This window comes from Babylonia areolata, chromosome 23 (assembly GCF_041734735.1).
Source record: "Babylonia areolata isolate BAREFJ2019XMU chromosome 23, ASM4173473v1, whole genome shotgun sequence".
Taxonomy (NCBI): Eukaryota; Metazoa; Mollusca; class Gastropoda; order Neogastropoda; family Buccinidae; genus Babylonia; species Babylonia areolata.
In genome coordinates, this window is record NC_134898.1 from 17,047,553 (window position 1) to 17,062,752 (window position 15,200).

The window sequence follows — 15,200 nt, forward strand, 5'->3', positions numbered from 1 at the left end:
ATTACTTAAGTGAATTGTATGTGTTGCATTTATGCAGTTCTACAATACTGGAAACATTTGCAGGACGTACAATGCAAAAATGAAAGTGCAAGAAAATTTTTCAAATATATTTTCTGGTATTGATTAACCTAGTTGAGCAGCTGATGTCCTGCAAAAAAGTGTTGCCATTGTGCAAATAAGACGTCCACTGATGTCCTGCAAATGTTCTGATTGTTCCTTGACTGGAGTTTGGGTCAGTGCACATAAACAGCCTCTGAACGGTTAGTTTGATCTGTCTGGATTGTAAAAATGCTATATAATGAGCATACATCAGGTAGAAAACCCATTTCTTTTCGATAATGATTTGCTAACTGGACCATATGGAACGCGTGTGGAAAGGTGATAGCAGGTGTCTGTGACTGACAGGATTCATGCAGTGAGCGTAGGAATAGGGGGAGAAGAGGAGAACTTCACCCTGTAACTTGGGAAAGCTCTTAGCTGTCAAAAAGCTTGCCTGCTCAGTTTATGAGAATGTGAGTGACCTTTTATGTTGCCTGTACCCATGGGACAGCAGTTACCTCCTCTGCTGTTCTTATGGTCATAGTTGAACACAACTGACTACCATAAAACCCATGTTTGTCATTGTTGGGACAGTTATTATTTACATGTCTACACTAGGTGTGATGTGTTTTTATAAACTTGTAGCCGGTTTAATTTCTTCTACAGGTATAATCTGACAATATGCATGCAATTTCCAGCTGTATTTTGTTTGTTTTCTTTATGGATGCCATTCTGTGGAGGTGGATTTTGTTGCACAAAGATTATTATCTTCACTTTAAATGCCTGAACAGTTATCTACAATCAAACTTCTCAAAACATTTGTTTTCTTTCTGTATCTCCCACAGTTTTTGTAATAGAATTTAAAAAAAAAAAAAAAAATATGACCCCCGAATCCTCAAAACTTCCCTGGCAAGGGGAGGGCACTTTTTTTTTTCTTTTTTTTTCATAATCTTTTCTGGCACTCAACTGGTTAAACATCCCACTGTGTGATTGTAATACTGAAAACAAGTGGCTCTTTCCAGCTGCTCAGAAAAAGCTTTCTTTGTGAACCAGTGTGGTTGAAATGATGTGGGTTACAGTTACACAGGGGACACCATCCATTTCTTCACCATTATGAATTAAGATGTCAGAATAACCTATGCTGCATAGCAAACAGACACTGTAATATACATGATTGAAGCTAAAAAAATTACCAGAAGAAGTGAAAGAATTATTAGAAAGATGTCTGCTAACGGTGGACATTGTAACCCACGTAATTTTTGGTTCTTGACATTTATGCGGCAACTGTGGTTGCATGTCTTCACAATTATGATTGTTTATTAAAACATTTTTTTACCTGTAAGAAAACCTGATAACAGTAAAAAAAATTTCACGAAGGACAATATATTTGCAAATACTCATTAAAAAAATGTTGTGGGTTACGTGGACTTCAAATTACATATGTTTTGCATTGCACAACATAAACAAAACATCCTTGTTTGGATGCTGTAACATGCTTTATTGATTCTGTAAAAGCGAATTTTAGAAGAAGAAAAAAAAAAACAAAACAAAACAAACAAAAAAACCCCACTTTATTTTAGATAATTTCATGTTGCAGTCTCTTTCATCTCAAAATTATGAGAGAAGAAATGTTGACCACAGGAGCTGACGGTAACACGCAGGTCAGCAACAGATGAAATGCTGCTGTGTGGCACCCTTTCAATGCCACCTCCATCTGGAAAGGTGTGAAAATGTTCCCCAAATTTGCATTAACAGTGAACTTGACCAGGACATCATCCTCATTGCAATAAAGAACCTGTAAATAATTAATTGAACTTTTCCTTCTTATCCCTCGTCAGTTAGGATTTTTAGGGGCACTACTTTGTCCTTCTTAATTCTTGGCCTGTTATGGGGTTGTGTGGTGTTTGCCAGCAGAACAGACCCTGACACTTTACCGGAAGAGGGGAAGGAGCATCGGAGGAGAGCAACAGGATGGCGCCAGTGGAGTGGGGCTCAGTGATGGCGGCCAAGCCTGCCGGTCTGAGCGAGGAGGATGCCGATGCTTTCTATGACATGCTGAAAGAGGTAATGGGTGTTGTAGTATTGCTTTCTATGACATGCTGAAGGAGGTAATGGGTGTTGTAGTATTGCTTTCTATGACATACTGAAGGAGGTAATGGGTGTTGTAGTATTGTTTTCTGTGACATACTGAAGGAGGTAACGGGTGTTGTAGTATTGCTTTCTGTGACATGCTGAAGGAGGTAATGGGTATTGTAGTATTGCTTTCTGTGACATACTGATGGAGGTAATGGGTGTTGTAGTATTGCTTTCTGTGACATGTTAAAGGAAATAATAAGTGTTGTAGTATTGCTTTCTATGACATGTTGAAGGAGGTAATGGGTGTTGTAGTATTGCTTTCTGTGACATGTTAAAGGAAATAATTAGTGTTGAAGTATTGCTTTCTATGAATGCTGAAGGAGGTAAAGGGTGTTGGGAGGATGGTATGTTGTAGAATCTGGAATGTATGTTTCAGTAAAAAGACAACACTTTTTACTCATGGTGTATTTATACAAATTACAGTCCTCTTATTAAGGCCCTCTTATCAAGCTATGATAATGTCATTGCTATGATATTTTCATGTTTGTTTGAACAGCATTGTGGATTAGGTGTTTGTAGTTGTTAAAAAACAGTAGCTAGATACAGAAACAAAAAAAATGTATTTCTGAAAAAAAAGAAAAAAATCTTAGCATGAAGATAGGATAACGTTTGGAAGAGATGGCTTGTGTAGAAAAAAGTGCTGTCTGCATTTTTTTTTTTTCTCTTTGTACAATTTGTTAATAAAAATGATTTATTTTGTCTTGGTTTTAGTTTAGCCAGGAAACTTGTTTTAATCTCTTTTTGCTGTTGGTTGTTCTGTGGTCTTAAAAAAAAAAAAACCCAACAGATTTACTGCTCCCCTCTCTCCCAGACATCCATTCAGTGTGTAGGGGGGCGTATGAAAAAAAAAAGTTGCTTCAACATTTAGGGTTCAGAGACCAACATTTGAGGTCCAGGCCAGGTCCTATACTGACTTGTCAGAAATGTGGCTCAAGTTCTTTAGCGAGGGGTCAGGGCTTCAGCCCTTGAAGTAACTATTGACACTACTCACGTTTTTGCCCTCAGTGAGACCACGTTTGTGAGGTCAAAGTTGTTCAGTTTTCAGGCCTGTTAACTCTGACATCAACAAGACACTGCTGTGGTCATACTGCTGTTCAGGCCTGTTAGCTCTGACATCAGTGAGACACTGCTGTTTGGTCATACTGCTGTTCAGGCCTATTAACTCTTGACATCAGTGAGGGGTGCTGTGTGGTCATAGTGCTGTTCAGGCCTGTTAACTGTGACATCAGTGAGGGGTGCTGTGTGGTCATAGTGCTGTTCAGGACTGTTAACTCTGAGATCAGTGAGACACTGCTGTGTGGTCATAGTGCTGTTCAGGCCTGTGAACTCTGAGATCAGTCAGACACTGTTGTGTGGTCATAGTGCTGTTCAGGACTGTTAACTCTTGACATCAGTGAGGGGTGCTGTGTGGTCATAGTTCTGTTCAGGCCTGTTAACTGTGACATCAGTGAGGGGTGCTGTGTGGTCATAGTGCTGTTCAGGCCTGTTAACTGTGACATCAGTGAGGGGTGCTGTGTGGTCATAGTGCTGTTCAGGCCTGTTAACTGTGACATCAGTGAGGGGTGCTGTGTGGTCATAGTTCTGTTCAGGCCTGTTAACTGTGACATCAGTGAGGGGTGCTGTGTGGTCATAGTGCTGTTCAGGCCTGTTAACTGTGACATCAGTGAGGGGTGCTGTGTGGTCATAGTGCTGTTCAGGCCTGTTAACTGTGACATCAGTCAGACACTGCTGTGTGGTCATAGTGGTGTTCAGGACTGTTAACTCTTGACATCAGTGAGGGGTGCTGTGTGGTCATAGTTCTGTTCAGGCCTGTTAACTGTGACATCAGTGAGGGGTGCTGTGTGGTCATAGTGCTGTTCAGGCCTGTTAACTGTGACATCAGTGAGGGGTGCTGTGTGGTCATAGTGCTGTTCAGGCCTGTTAACTGTGACATCAGTGAGGGGTGCTGTGTGGTCATAGTGCTGTTCAGGCCTGTTAACTGTGACATCAGTGAGGGGTGCTGTGTGGTCATAGTGCTGTTCAGGACTTTTAACTCTTGACATCAGTGAGGGGTGCTGTGTGGTCATAGTGCTGTTCAGGGCTGTTAACTCTGACATCAGTGAGACACTGCTGTATGGTCATACTGCTGTTCAGGCCTGTTAACTGTGACATCAGTGAGGGGTGCTGTGTGGTCATAGTGCTGTTCAGGCCTGTTAACTGTGACATCAGTGAGGGGTGCTGTTTGGTCATAGTGCTGTTCAGGACTTTTAACTCTTGACATCAGTGAGGGGTGCTGTGTGGTCATAGTGCTGTTCAGGCCTGTTAACTGTGACATCAGTGAGGGGTGCTGTGTGGTCATAGTGCTGTTCAGGCCTGTTAACTGTGACATCAGTGAGGGGTGCTGTGTGGTCATAGTGCTGTTCAGGCCTGTTAACTGTGACATCAGTGAGGGGTGCTGTGTGGTCATAGTGCTGTTCAGGACTTTTAACTCTTGACATCAGTGAGGGGTGCTGTGTGGTCATAGTGCTGTTCAGGCCTGTTAACTCTGACATCAGTGAGACACTGCTGTATGGTCATAGTGCTGTTCAGGCCTGTTAACTGTGACATCAGTCAGACACTGCTGTTTGGTCATACTGCTGTTCAGGCCTGTTAACTGTGACATCAGTCAGACACTGCTGTTTGGTCATAGTGCTGTTCAGGCCTGTTAACTGTGACATCAGTCAGACACTGCTGTTTGGTCATACTGCTGTTCAGGCCTGTTAACTGTGACATCAGTGAGGGGTGCTGTGTGGTCATAGTGCTGTTCAGGCCTGTTAACTCTGAGATCAGTGAGGGGTGCTGTGTGGTCATAGTTCTGTTCAGGCCTGTTAACTCTGAGATCAGTGAGGGGTGCTGTGTGGTCATAGTGCTGTTCAGGCCTGTTAACTCTGAGATCAGTGAGGGGTGCTGTGTGGTCATAGTGCTGTTCAGGCCTGTTAACTCTGACATCAGTGAGGGGTGCTGTGTGGTCATAGTGCTGTTCAGGCCTGTTAACTCTGACATCAGTGAGGGGTGCTGTGTGGTCATAGTGCTGGTCAGTGTTCAGACATGTTAACTCTGACACTGGGTTTTCCATATCCGCAGATACACTTCTCTTACTTAACACAACCAGTGGTGTTGTACAAGTGCACTAAATACTTATAGTTCAGTTAACCTTGTTGGAGGATTTATTGGTCATACTCAGAAGTTAGTGTGTATGATCTACCCTGGACCTTAACTTTGAGGCCTAGGCGCAATAATGAACCAGTGCAATTAAAGTCTGTGAACAGTGGTTTTCTTGCTGTATTGTAAGGCAGGAGTGCAAGAGTTGTATCCAGGCAGGTTGAAGCAGTTGACTGGGTGTCTCCACAAGTCGGCATGATCAGTGATACCCAATGTGTCTGTTGAAAACAGTGCCTGTATTTGATATTACTGTGGTCCTGTTGGCAGTGGACATAGAATCAGACATGAACAGACTGATCCAAGTGGTGCAGTCAAGTGATAAAATGTTATAACGTTGTCAAAAAATAGTGATTTGTGCTAGTCTGTGCTTGGAATGCCGTCCTTTTTTTTTTTTTTTTTTTTTTTTTTTTTTTTTTTTTTTTTTTAAATGATTAAAGCTTACAGTTTGGCCAATAGCAGAGTGAGAGCTATATGATCATTGGTTTCTCTACTGCAGTGGGAATTCATTTACAGTTGAATCTTTTGTGAAGGGTTATGACTCAAACTACCAGGCAATATTGCACTGGCTCTTTGAGCTGCAGCCTTAGGAGCTAGTTGGCCCGTGAGGATCATCCCAGTGTCCACTGTCCTAAAGCCTTCTTGGCCGAGAGAGTGGGGATATGACTTGGTCAAGGCGCTCTCCACCATGACTAAAATTCAATGGTCATAGCCAGATTTGTGTGTCAGTGGTAATTTCATGATTATAATGATGATGGGTGTGCATGTTTCCAGTTGTGTGTCAGTGGTGTTGTCATGTTGGCAGGCGGACGTGGAGGGGGAGTCGGACGTCAACAGGCTGAAGCAGGTGTTCAAAGTGGTGCAGTCGGTGATGATCAACCGCCACAACATGGTGGAGGAGTCCATGGCAGAGGCAGAGAGCGAAGCCAAGAAGGCCAAGAAGAAAGGTGTGAAGGTCTCACCCCCCATGGGTCACTGACCTGACCTGACCTGCCTCACATTGTGTGTCCAGTCCTCACACCCAGAGGGGTCACTGTCCTGACCTGTCTCACATTGTGTGTCCAGTCCTCACCCAGAGGGATCACTGTCCTGACCTGCCTCACATTGTGTGTCCAGTCCTCACCCCCAGGGGTCACTGTCCCCTGTCCTGACCTGCCTCACATTGTGTGTCCATTGCTATGCCTTGTCCTTTGTTGTGACCTGTGACTGTGACCTGTCCTGACCTGTCTCACATTGTGTGTCCAGTCCTCACCCAGAGGGGTCACTGTCCTGACCTGACCTGCCTCACATTGTGTGTCCAGTCCTGACCCACAGGGGTCACTGTCCTGACCTGCCTCACATTGTGTGTTCAGTCCTCACCCCAGGGGTCACTGTCCTGACCTGCCTCACATTGTGTGTTCAGTCCTCACCCCAGGGGTCACTGTCCTGACCTGTCTCACATTGTGTGTCCAGTCCTCACCCCCAGGGGTCACTGTCCCCTGTCCTGACCTGCCTCACATTGTGTGTCCATTGCTATGCCTTGTCCTTTGTTGTGACCTGTGACTGTGACCTGTCCTGACCTGCCTCACATTGTGTGTCCAGTCCTCACCCAGAGGGGTCACTGTCCTGACCTGACCTGCCTCACATTGTGTGTCCAGTCCTGACCCACAGGGGTCACTGTCCTGACCTGCCTCACATTGTGTGTTCAGTCCTCACCCCAGGGGTCACTGTCCTGACCTGCCTCACATTGTGTGTTCAGTCCTCACCCCAGGGGTCACTGTCCTGACCTGCCTCACATTGTGTGTCCAGTCCTCACCCCCAGGGGTCACTGTCCCCTGTCCTGACCTGCCTCACATTGTGTGTCCATTGCTATGCCTTGTCCTTTGTTGTGACCTGTGACTGTGAATAGTGTCCAGGCTTGTTTCATATCCTGTGTCATGATATGAAATGGTTTGTGTCATTTGAACTGGTGTGTATCTCATGTCCTGGTTTGTGTCATTGAAATGGTTTGAGTTTTATGTCATCAGTGATTTCCTGGTTTGTATCATTGAACTGGTGTGTGCCGTGTGTCATCAGTGATGTCCTGGTTTGTGTCATTGAACTGGTGTGTGTCATGTGTCGTCAGTGATGTTCTGGTTTGTGTCATTGAACTGGTGTGATTCTTGTGTCATCAGTGATGTCCTGGTTTGTGTCATTGAACTGGTGCGTGTGTCGTGTGTCATCATTGATGTCCTGGTTTGTGTCATTTGAACTGGTGTGTGTCTCATGTCCACCCGGGTTCTGACATTGAAATGGTGTGTGCCTTATGTCATCAGTGATGTCAGAGTTTAGCACTGCTAAGTTGAGGTGGATGTGAATGGTTTGCCATTGTTTAGCACTGCTAAGTTGAGGTGGATGTGAATGGTTTGCTGTTGTTTAGCACTGATAAGTTAAAGTGAGGTGGATGTGAATGGTTTGCTGTTGTTTAGCACTGATAAATTGAGGTGGATGTGAATGTTGAGGTGGCTGTGAATGGTTTGCTGTTGTTTAGCACTGATAAGTTGAGGTGGATGTGAATGGTTTGCTATTATTTAGCACTAATAAGTTGAGGTGGATGTGAATGGTTTGCTATCATTTAGCACTGATAAGTTGAGGTGGATGTGAATGGTTTGCTATTATTTGGCACTGATAAGTTGAGGTGGATGTGAATGGTTTGCTGTTATTTGCTGATGCAGGTAGAGAAGGTCAATTGAAGATGACACTTTTGTTGCAGAGCAAGAGCTGAAAAATGAACAAGAAAAACTTCAGAAGGAGCTGAGTGAACTGAAGGTGAGCAGTTTGTCACTGATCCACACTGCTGATGTCTCACCTTCATCAGGCCACCATGCTGAGTTGTCAGCACTGTGTCCTAATAATAGTAATAATGATACATGTAGTAATGATAGAACTGATGATGATAATACAGATGAGCCCTTGTGAAAGAGCTCTGTGTGTGTGTGTGTGTGTGTGTGTGTGTGTAAGATTGTGTCTATCAGACCTATCCTCGTGAGAGCTGTGCTCTGTGTGTGTGTGTGTGTGTGTGTGTGTGTGTGTGAAGTCAAGTCCAAACTTTTATTTCAAGATGGTAATTGAATAAGCAATGACTGCTTTTTTACATCAAGCCATCTGAAAAAAAAAAGAAAAAGTATGTGTGTGTGTGTGTGTGAGGAGGATAGTGCCTGTCAGACCTGTCCTTGTGTAAGAGCTCTGTGTGTGTGTGTGTGTGTGTGTGTGTGCGCGTGTGTTTGTGTAGAGGGGAGGGGGTTGGGTCTGTCAGACCTGTCCTTGTGAAAGAGCTGTGTGTGTGTGTGTGTGTGTGTGTGCATGTGTTTGTGTAGGGGGGAGGGGGTTGGGTCTGTCAGACCTGTCCTTGTGAAAGAGCTGTGTGTGTGTGTGTGTGTGTGTAGAGGGGAGGGGGTTGGGTCTGTCAGACCTGTCCTTGTGAAAGAGCTGTGTGTGTGTGTGTGTGTGTGTGTGTGTGTGTGCATGTGTTTGTGTAGGGGGGAGGGGGTTGGGTCTGTCAGACCTGTCCTTGTGAAAGAGCTGTGTGTGTGTGTGTGTGTGTGTGTGTGTGTGTGTGTGTGTGCATGTGTTTGTGTAGGGGGGAGGGGGTTGGGTCTGTCAGACCTGTCCTTGTGAAAGAGCTTTGTGTGTGTGTGTGTGTGTGTAGGGGGGAGGGGGTTGTGCCTGTCAGACCTGTCCTTGTGAAAGAGCTGTGTGTGTGTGTGTGTGTAGGGGGTAGGGGGTTGTGCCTGTCAGACCTGTCCCTGTGAAAGAGCTGTGTGTGTGTGTGTGTGTGTGTGTGTGTAGGGGGTAGGGGGTTGTGCCTGTCAGACCTGTCCCTGTGAAAGAGCTTTGTGTGTGTGTGTGTGTGTAGGGGGTAGGGGGTTGTGCCTGTCAGACCTGTCCCTGTGAAAGGCATGCTGTGTGTGCAGAGGTTTGGGCCGGACAGTGGAGGTGGAGGAGGCGGCACGGCCAGAGACTCTCGTTACCTGCGTGACATGGTCAGAGAGCTGGAGGACGCCAATGAACAGCTGAAACAGGAAGTCAAGGACGTCAACCGAGATCTGAACGCTGAGAAGAGAGCTGCAGAAAAAGTGAGTGTTGGCTGTGCCAGTGAACTTTGTGAGAATTCTGTACATTGTCACCAGTGGAGTGATGGCCTAGAGGTAACGCGTCCGCATCGGAAGCGAGAGAATCTGAGTGCGCTGGTTTGAATCACAGTTCAGCCGCCGATATTTTCTCCCCCTCCACTAGACATTGAGTGGTGGTCTGGACGCTAGTCATTTGGATGAGACGATAAACCGAGGTCCCATGTGCAGCATGCATTTAGCGCATGTAAAAGAACCCACGGCAACAAAAGGGTTGTTCCTGGCAAAATTCTGTAGAAAAATCCTCTTCGATAGGAAAAACAAATAAAACTACACGCAGGAAAAAATACAAAAAAAAAGGGTGGCGCTGTAGTGTTGCGGCGCGCTCTCCCTGGGGAGAGCAGCCCGAATTTCACACAGAGAAATCTGATGTGATAAAAAGAAATACAAATACAAATATCTTAATGCACTGAACACGTTGTTTTTAACTTAAAACAGAAAGTGTGTGTGAATGTTGTACATTGTGACCTTATCCAAATGCACTGAACACATTTTTTTAACTTGAAAAAGAAAGTGAAATAAGTCATCAAATACAGAATTACTGAAAATGAAATTCAAATGAATTAATGTGCTGTATATACATGTTCTTCTAGAACCCTATCTGCAGATGTGGGTGAGTTTAAACAATATTGATATTGTAATGTCATACAAATACTGTTTGATTCGGTCTTTATAAAGTGTTTCAGTGACATCAAAAGACTGACATCCCTTCACCAAAGTTAAGAAGATCATTCTGCTTTAAAATTCATAGAAAATGTCAGATGAAAGTCAGTCATGAGAATGGTTAATGAATGTATTCTAATATACCATATTTGTTTTCAAAAACATCTGATAAAATAAATTTGCGGTCATTGGATGATGTGTTGTGGAGGAAGTAATGGATGGATAAAGTATTATTGGATTGTGTGTTGTTGGAGGTAGTAATGGACAAAGTAAACTTGTGGTTATTGGAGGGTGTGTTAGTGGAGGGATGGACAAAGTAAAGCTGTGGTTATTGGAGGGTGTGTTTGTGGAGGGATGGACAAAGTAAAGCTGTGGTTATTGGAGGGTGTGTTAGTGGAGGAAGTAATGGATGAAGTAAAGTTGTGGTTATTGGAGGGTGTGTTAGTGGAGGGATGGACAAAGTAAAGCTGTGGTTATTGGAGGGTGTGTTAGTGGAGGGATGGACAAAGTAAACTTGTGGGTATTGGATGGTGTGTTAGTGGAGGTAGTAATGGACAAAGTAAAGTTGTGGTTATTGGATGGTGTGTTAGTGGAAGAATGGATAAAGTAAAGCTGTGGTTATTGGAGGGTGTGTTTGTGGAGGCAGTAATGGACGAAGTAAAGTTGTGGTTATTGGATGATGTGTTAGTGGAGGCAGTAATGGATAAAGTAAACTTGTGGTTATTGGAGGGTGTGTTTGTGGAGGGATGGACAAAGTAAAGCTGTGGTTATTGGAGGGTGTGTTAGTGGAGGTAGTAATGGACAGAGTAAACTTGTGGTTATTGGATGGTGTGTTAGTGGAAGAATGGATAAAGTAAAGCTGTGGTTATTGGAGGGTGTGTTTGTGGAGGCAGTAATGGACGAAGTAAAGTTGTGGTTATTGGATGATGTGTTAGTGGAGGCAGTAATGGATGGACAAGTAAAGTTGTTGTTATTGGATGGTGTGTTAGTGGAGGCAGTAATGGATGGACAAAGTAAAGTTGTGGTTATTGGATGATGTGTTAGTGGAGGCAGTAATGGATGGACAAAGTAAAGTTGTGGTTATTGGATGATGTGTTAGTGGAGGCAGTGATGGATAAAGTAAAGTTGTGGTTAATGGAGGGTGTGTGAGTGGAGGCAGTAATGGATGGACAAATTAAAGTTGTGGTTATTGGATGGTGTGTTAGTGGAGGCAGTAATGGATGGACAAATTAAAGTTGTGGCCATTGGATGGTGTGTCAATGGAGGCAGTAATGGATGGACAAATTAAAGTTGTAGTTATTGGATGGTGTGTCAATGGAGGCAGTAATGGATGTTCTTTTTGCAGTACAGTGAACGAATCAGCGAACTGGAGAAAGAGCTGAAGGATTTGAGAGATGATGTAAGTTTGTGTGTGTGTGTGTGTGTGTGTGTGTGTGTGTGTGTGTGTGTAAGCATGTGCATATCTATCTATCTCTATCTTTATCTATATCTATATGATGATGGTGATGATGATGATGATGATGACCATGAAGACAGTTATGATATTTGTGACGATGACGGTGATGATGACCATGAAGACAGTGATGATTATTGTGACGATGACAGTGATGACCATGAAGACAGTGATGATGACGGTGACGATGAGGATGATAATAACCTTGAAGACAGTGATGATGACGGTGACGATGAGGATGATAATAACCTTGAAGACAGTGATGATGACGGTGATGATGACCATGAAGACAGTGATGATGACAGTGACAATGAGGGTGATGACCATGAAGACAGTGATGATGACGGTGAGAGTCGTGATGACCATGAAGACAGTGACGATGACGGTGACGATGATGGTAATGATGACCATGAAGACAGTGATGATGACGGTGATGGTGACCACAAAGACAGTGATGATGACGATGATGCTGACCACGAAGACAGTGATGATGACGGTGATGCTGACCCGAGAGTGGTGCATGACTGCAGAGTGACCAGCTGCGTCAGGACCTCAGTGATTACAAGATGCAGGTGCAGGCACAGCGCGAGAAGATCACCTCTCACCAGGGCGATGACATGGGGTTCCGGGAAAAGCTGGCCAAGAAGAACCATGACCTGGCTGAAGCCATGGAGGAACTGCAGGTAAACACTGACACACTGTGCCCAGCAGACAGTGGTAGGTGGTTATTAGTCATATCATGGTACACACTGACACTCTGTGCCCAGCAGACAGTGGTAGGTGGTTAGTCATATCATGGTAAACACTGACACACTGTGCCCAGCAGACAGTGGTAAGTGAAGGTTAGTCATATCATGGTAAACACTGACACACTATGCCTAGCACACAGTGGTAGGTGGTTAGTCATATCATGGTAAACACTGACACACTGTGCCCAGCAGACAGTGATAGGTGGTTAGTCATATGGTAAACACTGACACACTGTGCCCAGCACACAGTGGTAGGTGAACGAGGTTAGTCATATCATGGTAAACACTGACACACTGTGCCCAGCACACAGTGGTAGGTGGTTAGTCATATCATGGTAAACACTGACACACTGTGCCCAGCAGACAGTGGTAGGTGAAGATGGTTAGTCATATCATGGTAAACACTGACACACTGTGCCCAGCAGACAGTGGTAGGTGAAGGTGGTTAGTCATATCATGGTAAACACTGACACACTGTGCACAGCACACAGTGGTAGGTGAAGGTTAGTCATATCATGGTAAACACTGACACACTGTGCCCAGCACACAGTGATAGGTGGTTAGTCATATCATGGGAAACACTGACACACTGTGCCCAGCACACAGTGGTAGGTGGTTAGTCATATCATGGTGAACACTGACACACTGTGCCCAGCACACAGTGATAGGTGAAGGTTAGTCATATCATGGTAAACACTGACACACTGTGCCCAGCAGACAGTTGTAGGTGAAGGTTAGTCATATCATGGTAAACACTGACACACTATGCCCAGTAGACAGTGATAGGTGGTTAGTCATATCATGGTAAACACTGACACACTGTGCCCAGCAGACAGTGGTAGGTGGTTAGTCATATCATGGTAAACACTGACACACTGTGCCCAGCACACAGTGGTAGGTGAAGGTGGTTAGTCATATCATGGTAAACACTGACACACTGTACCCAGCACACAGTGGTAGGTGAAGGTGGTTAGTCATATCATGGTAAACACTGACACACTGTGCCCAGCAGACAGTGGTAGGTGAAGATTAGTCATATCATGGTAAACACTGACACACTGTGCCCAGCAGACAGTGGTAGGTGAAGGTTAGTCATATCATGGTAAACACTGACACACTGTGCCCAGCAGACAGTGGTAGGTGAAGGTTAGTCATATCATGGTAAACACTGACACACTGTGCCCAGCAGACAGTGGTAGGTGAAGGAGGTTAGTTGTACCGTGGTGGAGAAGGTAAACCCTATTCAAGGTAAAAGATTGTTGATAGTTGACAGTTGATAGATGAAGGTAGGGAAACTGCATATGGATGACTGTTGCCATATTCTGAGTGTCTGTTGAATTATTGTACTGTGCTTCCAGAGACTTGAGATCAGCCTTGTTGTCATGATATTAAGAGTGTTAAATTTTCATTTCAAACATGTCAGTCATTCAAGGAAGAAGACCCATTTGAAACATATATTTTCAGCTAAGTATATATGACAGCCACAAGGTGGATGTGAAGAATGTTCATTGGTATTAAAGAGTATGAGTATGACAGGTGTGTAGACTGCCCGTTTTTGTGATATGCACTACATGTTGAGCAGGATGTCAGATCAGTATGTGTACCATTTTCAGCGGCTGCACAAGTGTTAGCTGCTGATCAAATGTTCAGGTCAGTCTTGTGTCTGGCCTGGGTGGGATCATTTCTGTTTGATACACGTTTCTGTACTGGCATGTTGGTGATTTCTCTTTTTAAAAAATTAATCCCTCCCCCCTCTTCCCCCCCCCCCCCCCCCAACCCCCCACTCCACCTTCTCCCTTGTGTTGTGTGGCAGAACCTGACGGACACTAACGACGTGCTGCATAAGCGCTGTGGAGACCTGCAACAAAACCTGGAGGATGCTGTACAGCAGATGGACCGAACCACTGAGGACTACATGAAACTGAAGGTGGGCTGTTCTCTGTGTGTATGTGTGTGTGTGTGTGTGTGTGTTTGTCTGTCTGTGTGTCTGTGTTTGTCTTTGTGTCTGTGTATGTGTGTCTGTGTCTCTGTATGTATGTGTGTTTGTGTGTGTCTGTGTATGTATGTCTGTGTGTGTGTTTGTGTGTGTGTGTGTGTGTCTGTCTGTCTGTCTGTGTATGAATGTTTTTGTGTGTGTGTTTTTGTGTGTGTGATGTGTATGTTGTAATTGTATGTGTGGGGTTTGAGGTGTTGTGATTGTGTGTGTGGTGTGTTTGTTTGTGTTATGTATTTGTGTTATGTGTGTGTATGGGGGGTTTGGGGGGGCAGGTGTTGTAACTGTGTGTGTGAAGAGTTGGCCAAGATTCAGAAGCCTGGAAAGGAGTCCTTGGCAAGCATGGCGTTGGTAATTGCAACGACAATGGGCGCCTTCTTCTCGAGTTCTGTGCAGAGCAGCAGTTTACCATCACCAACACCATTTTCCAGCAGAAGGACAGCCTGAAGACAACGTGGATGCATCCTCGGTCCAAACATTGGCACCTCATTGATTACATCCTGATGCGCCAGAGAGACGTACGAGACGTCCTACACACCCGAGTGATGCCCAGCGCGGAGTGTCATACCGACCACCGCCTCGTCCGCAGCAAGCTCAGGCTCCACTTCAAGCCCAAACCAAAGAAAGGAGGAGCTCCTAGGAAGAAATTCCAGGTCGGCAACTTTCAGTCAGCTGAAGTGAAAGCTGAATTCCAGGCGAAGCTTCAGGACAAACTTGAAGACCCCAGTTGCCCCACAGACCCCTCTCCAGAAGCACTATGGGCACAGCTGAAATCAGCCATCCTGCAGTCCTCTGAAGAAGTCCTAGGGTTCTCGTCGAAAAAGAACAAGGACTGGTTTGAC

At 44.8% G+C, this 15,200-nt stretch overlaps 1 protein-coding gene across 2 annotated transcripts in view; it reads left to right on the forward strand.

The window, feature by feature from the left end:
- LOC143297729 (centrosomal protein of 290 kDa-like) overlaps positions 1-15,200 on the forward strand; it is a 123,787-nt gene that overhangs the window by 1,165 nt on the left and 107,422 nt on the right. For both annotated transcript variants that reach the window (XM_076610165.1, XM_076610166.1), the window contains exons 2-8: positions 1,954-2,103; positions 6,158-6,299; positions 8,084-8,139; positions 9,285-9,446; positions 11,509-11,562; positions 12,147-12,299; positions 14,179-14,292. In XM_076610165.1, the coding sequence (XP_076466280.1) occupies positions 2,011-2,103; positions 6,158-6,299; positions 8,084-8,139; positions 9,285-9,446; positions 11,509-11,562; positions 12,147-12,299; positions 14,179-14,292 (774 nt within the window). In that variant the 5' untranslated portion in view covers positions 1,954-2,010. The remainder of the gene's footprint in view (positions 1-1,953; positions 2,104-6,157; positions 6,300-8,083; positions 8,140-9,284; positions 9,447-11,508; positions 11,563-12,146; positions 12,300-14,178; positions 14,293-15,200) is intronic.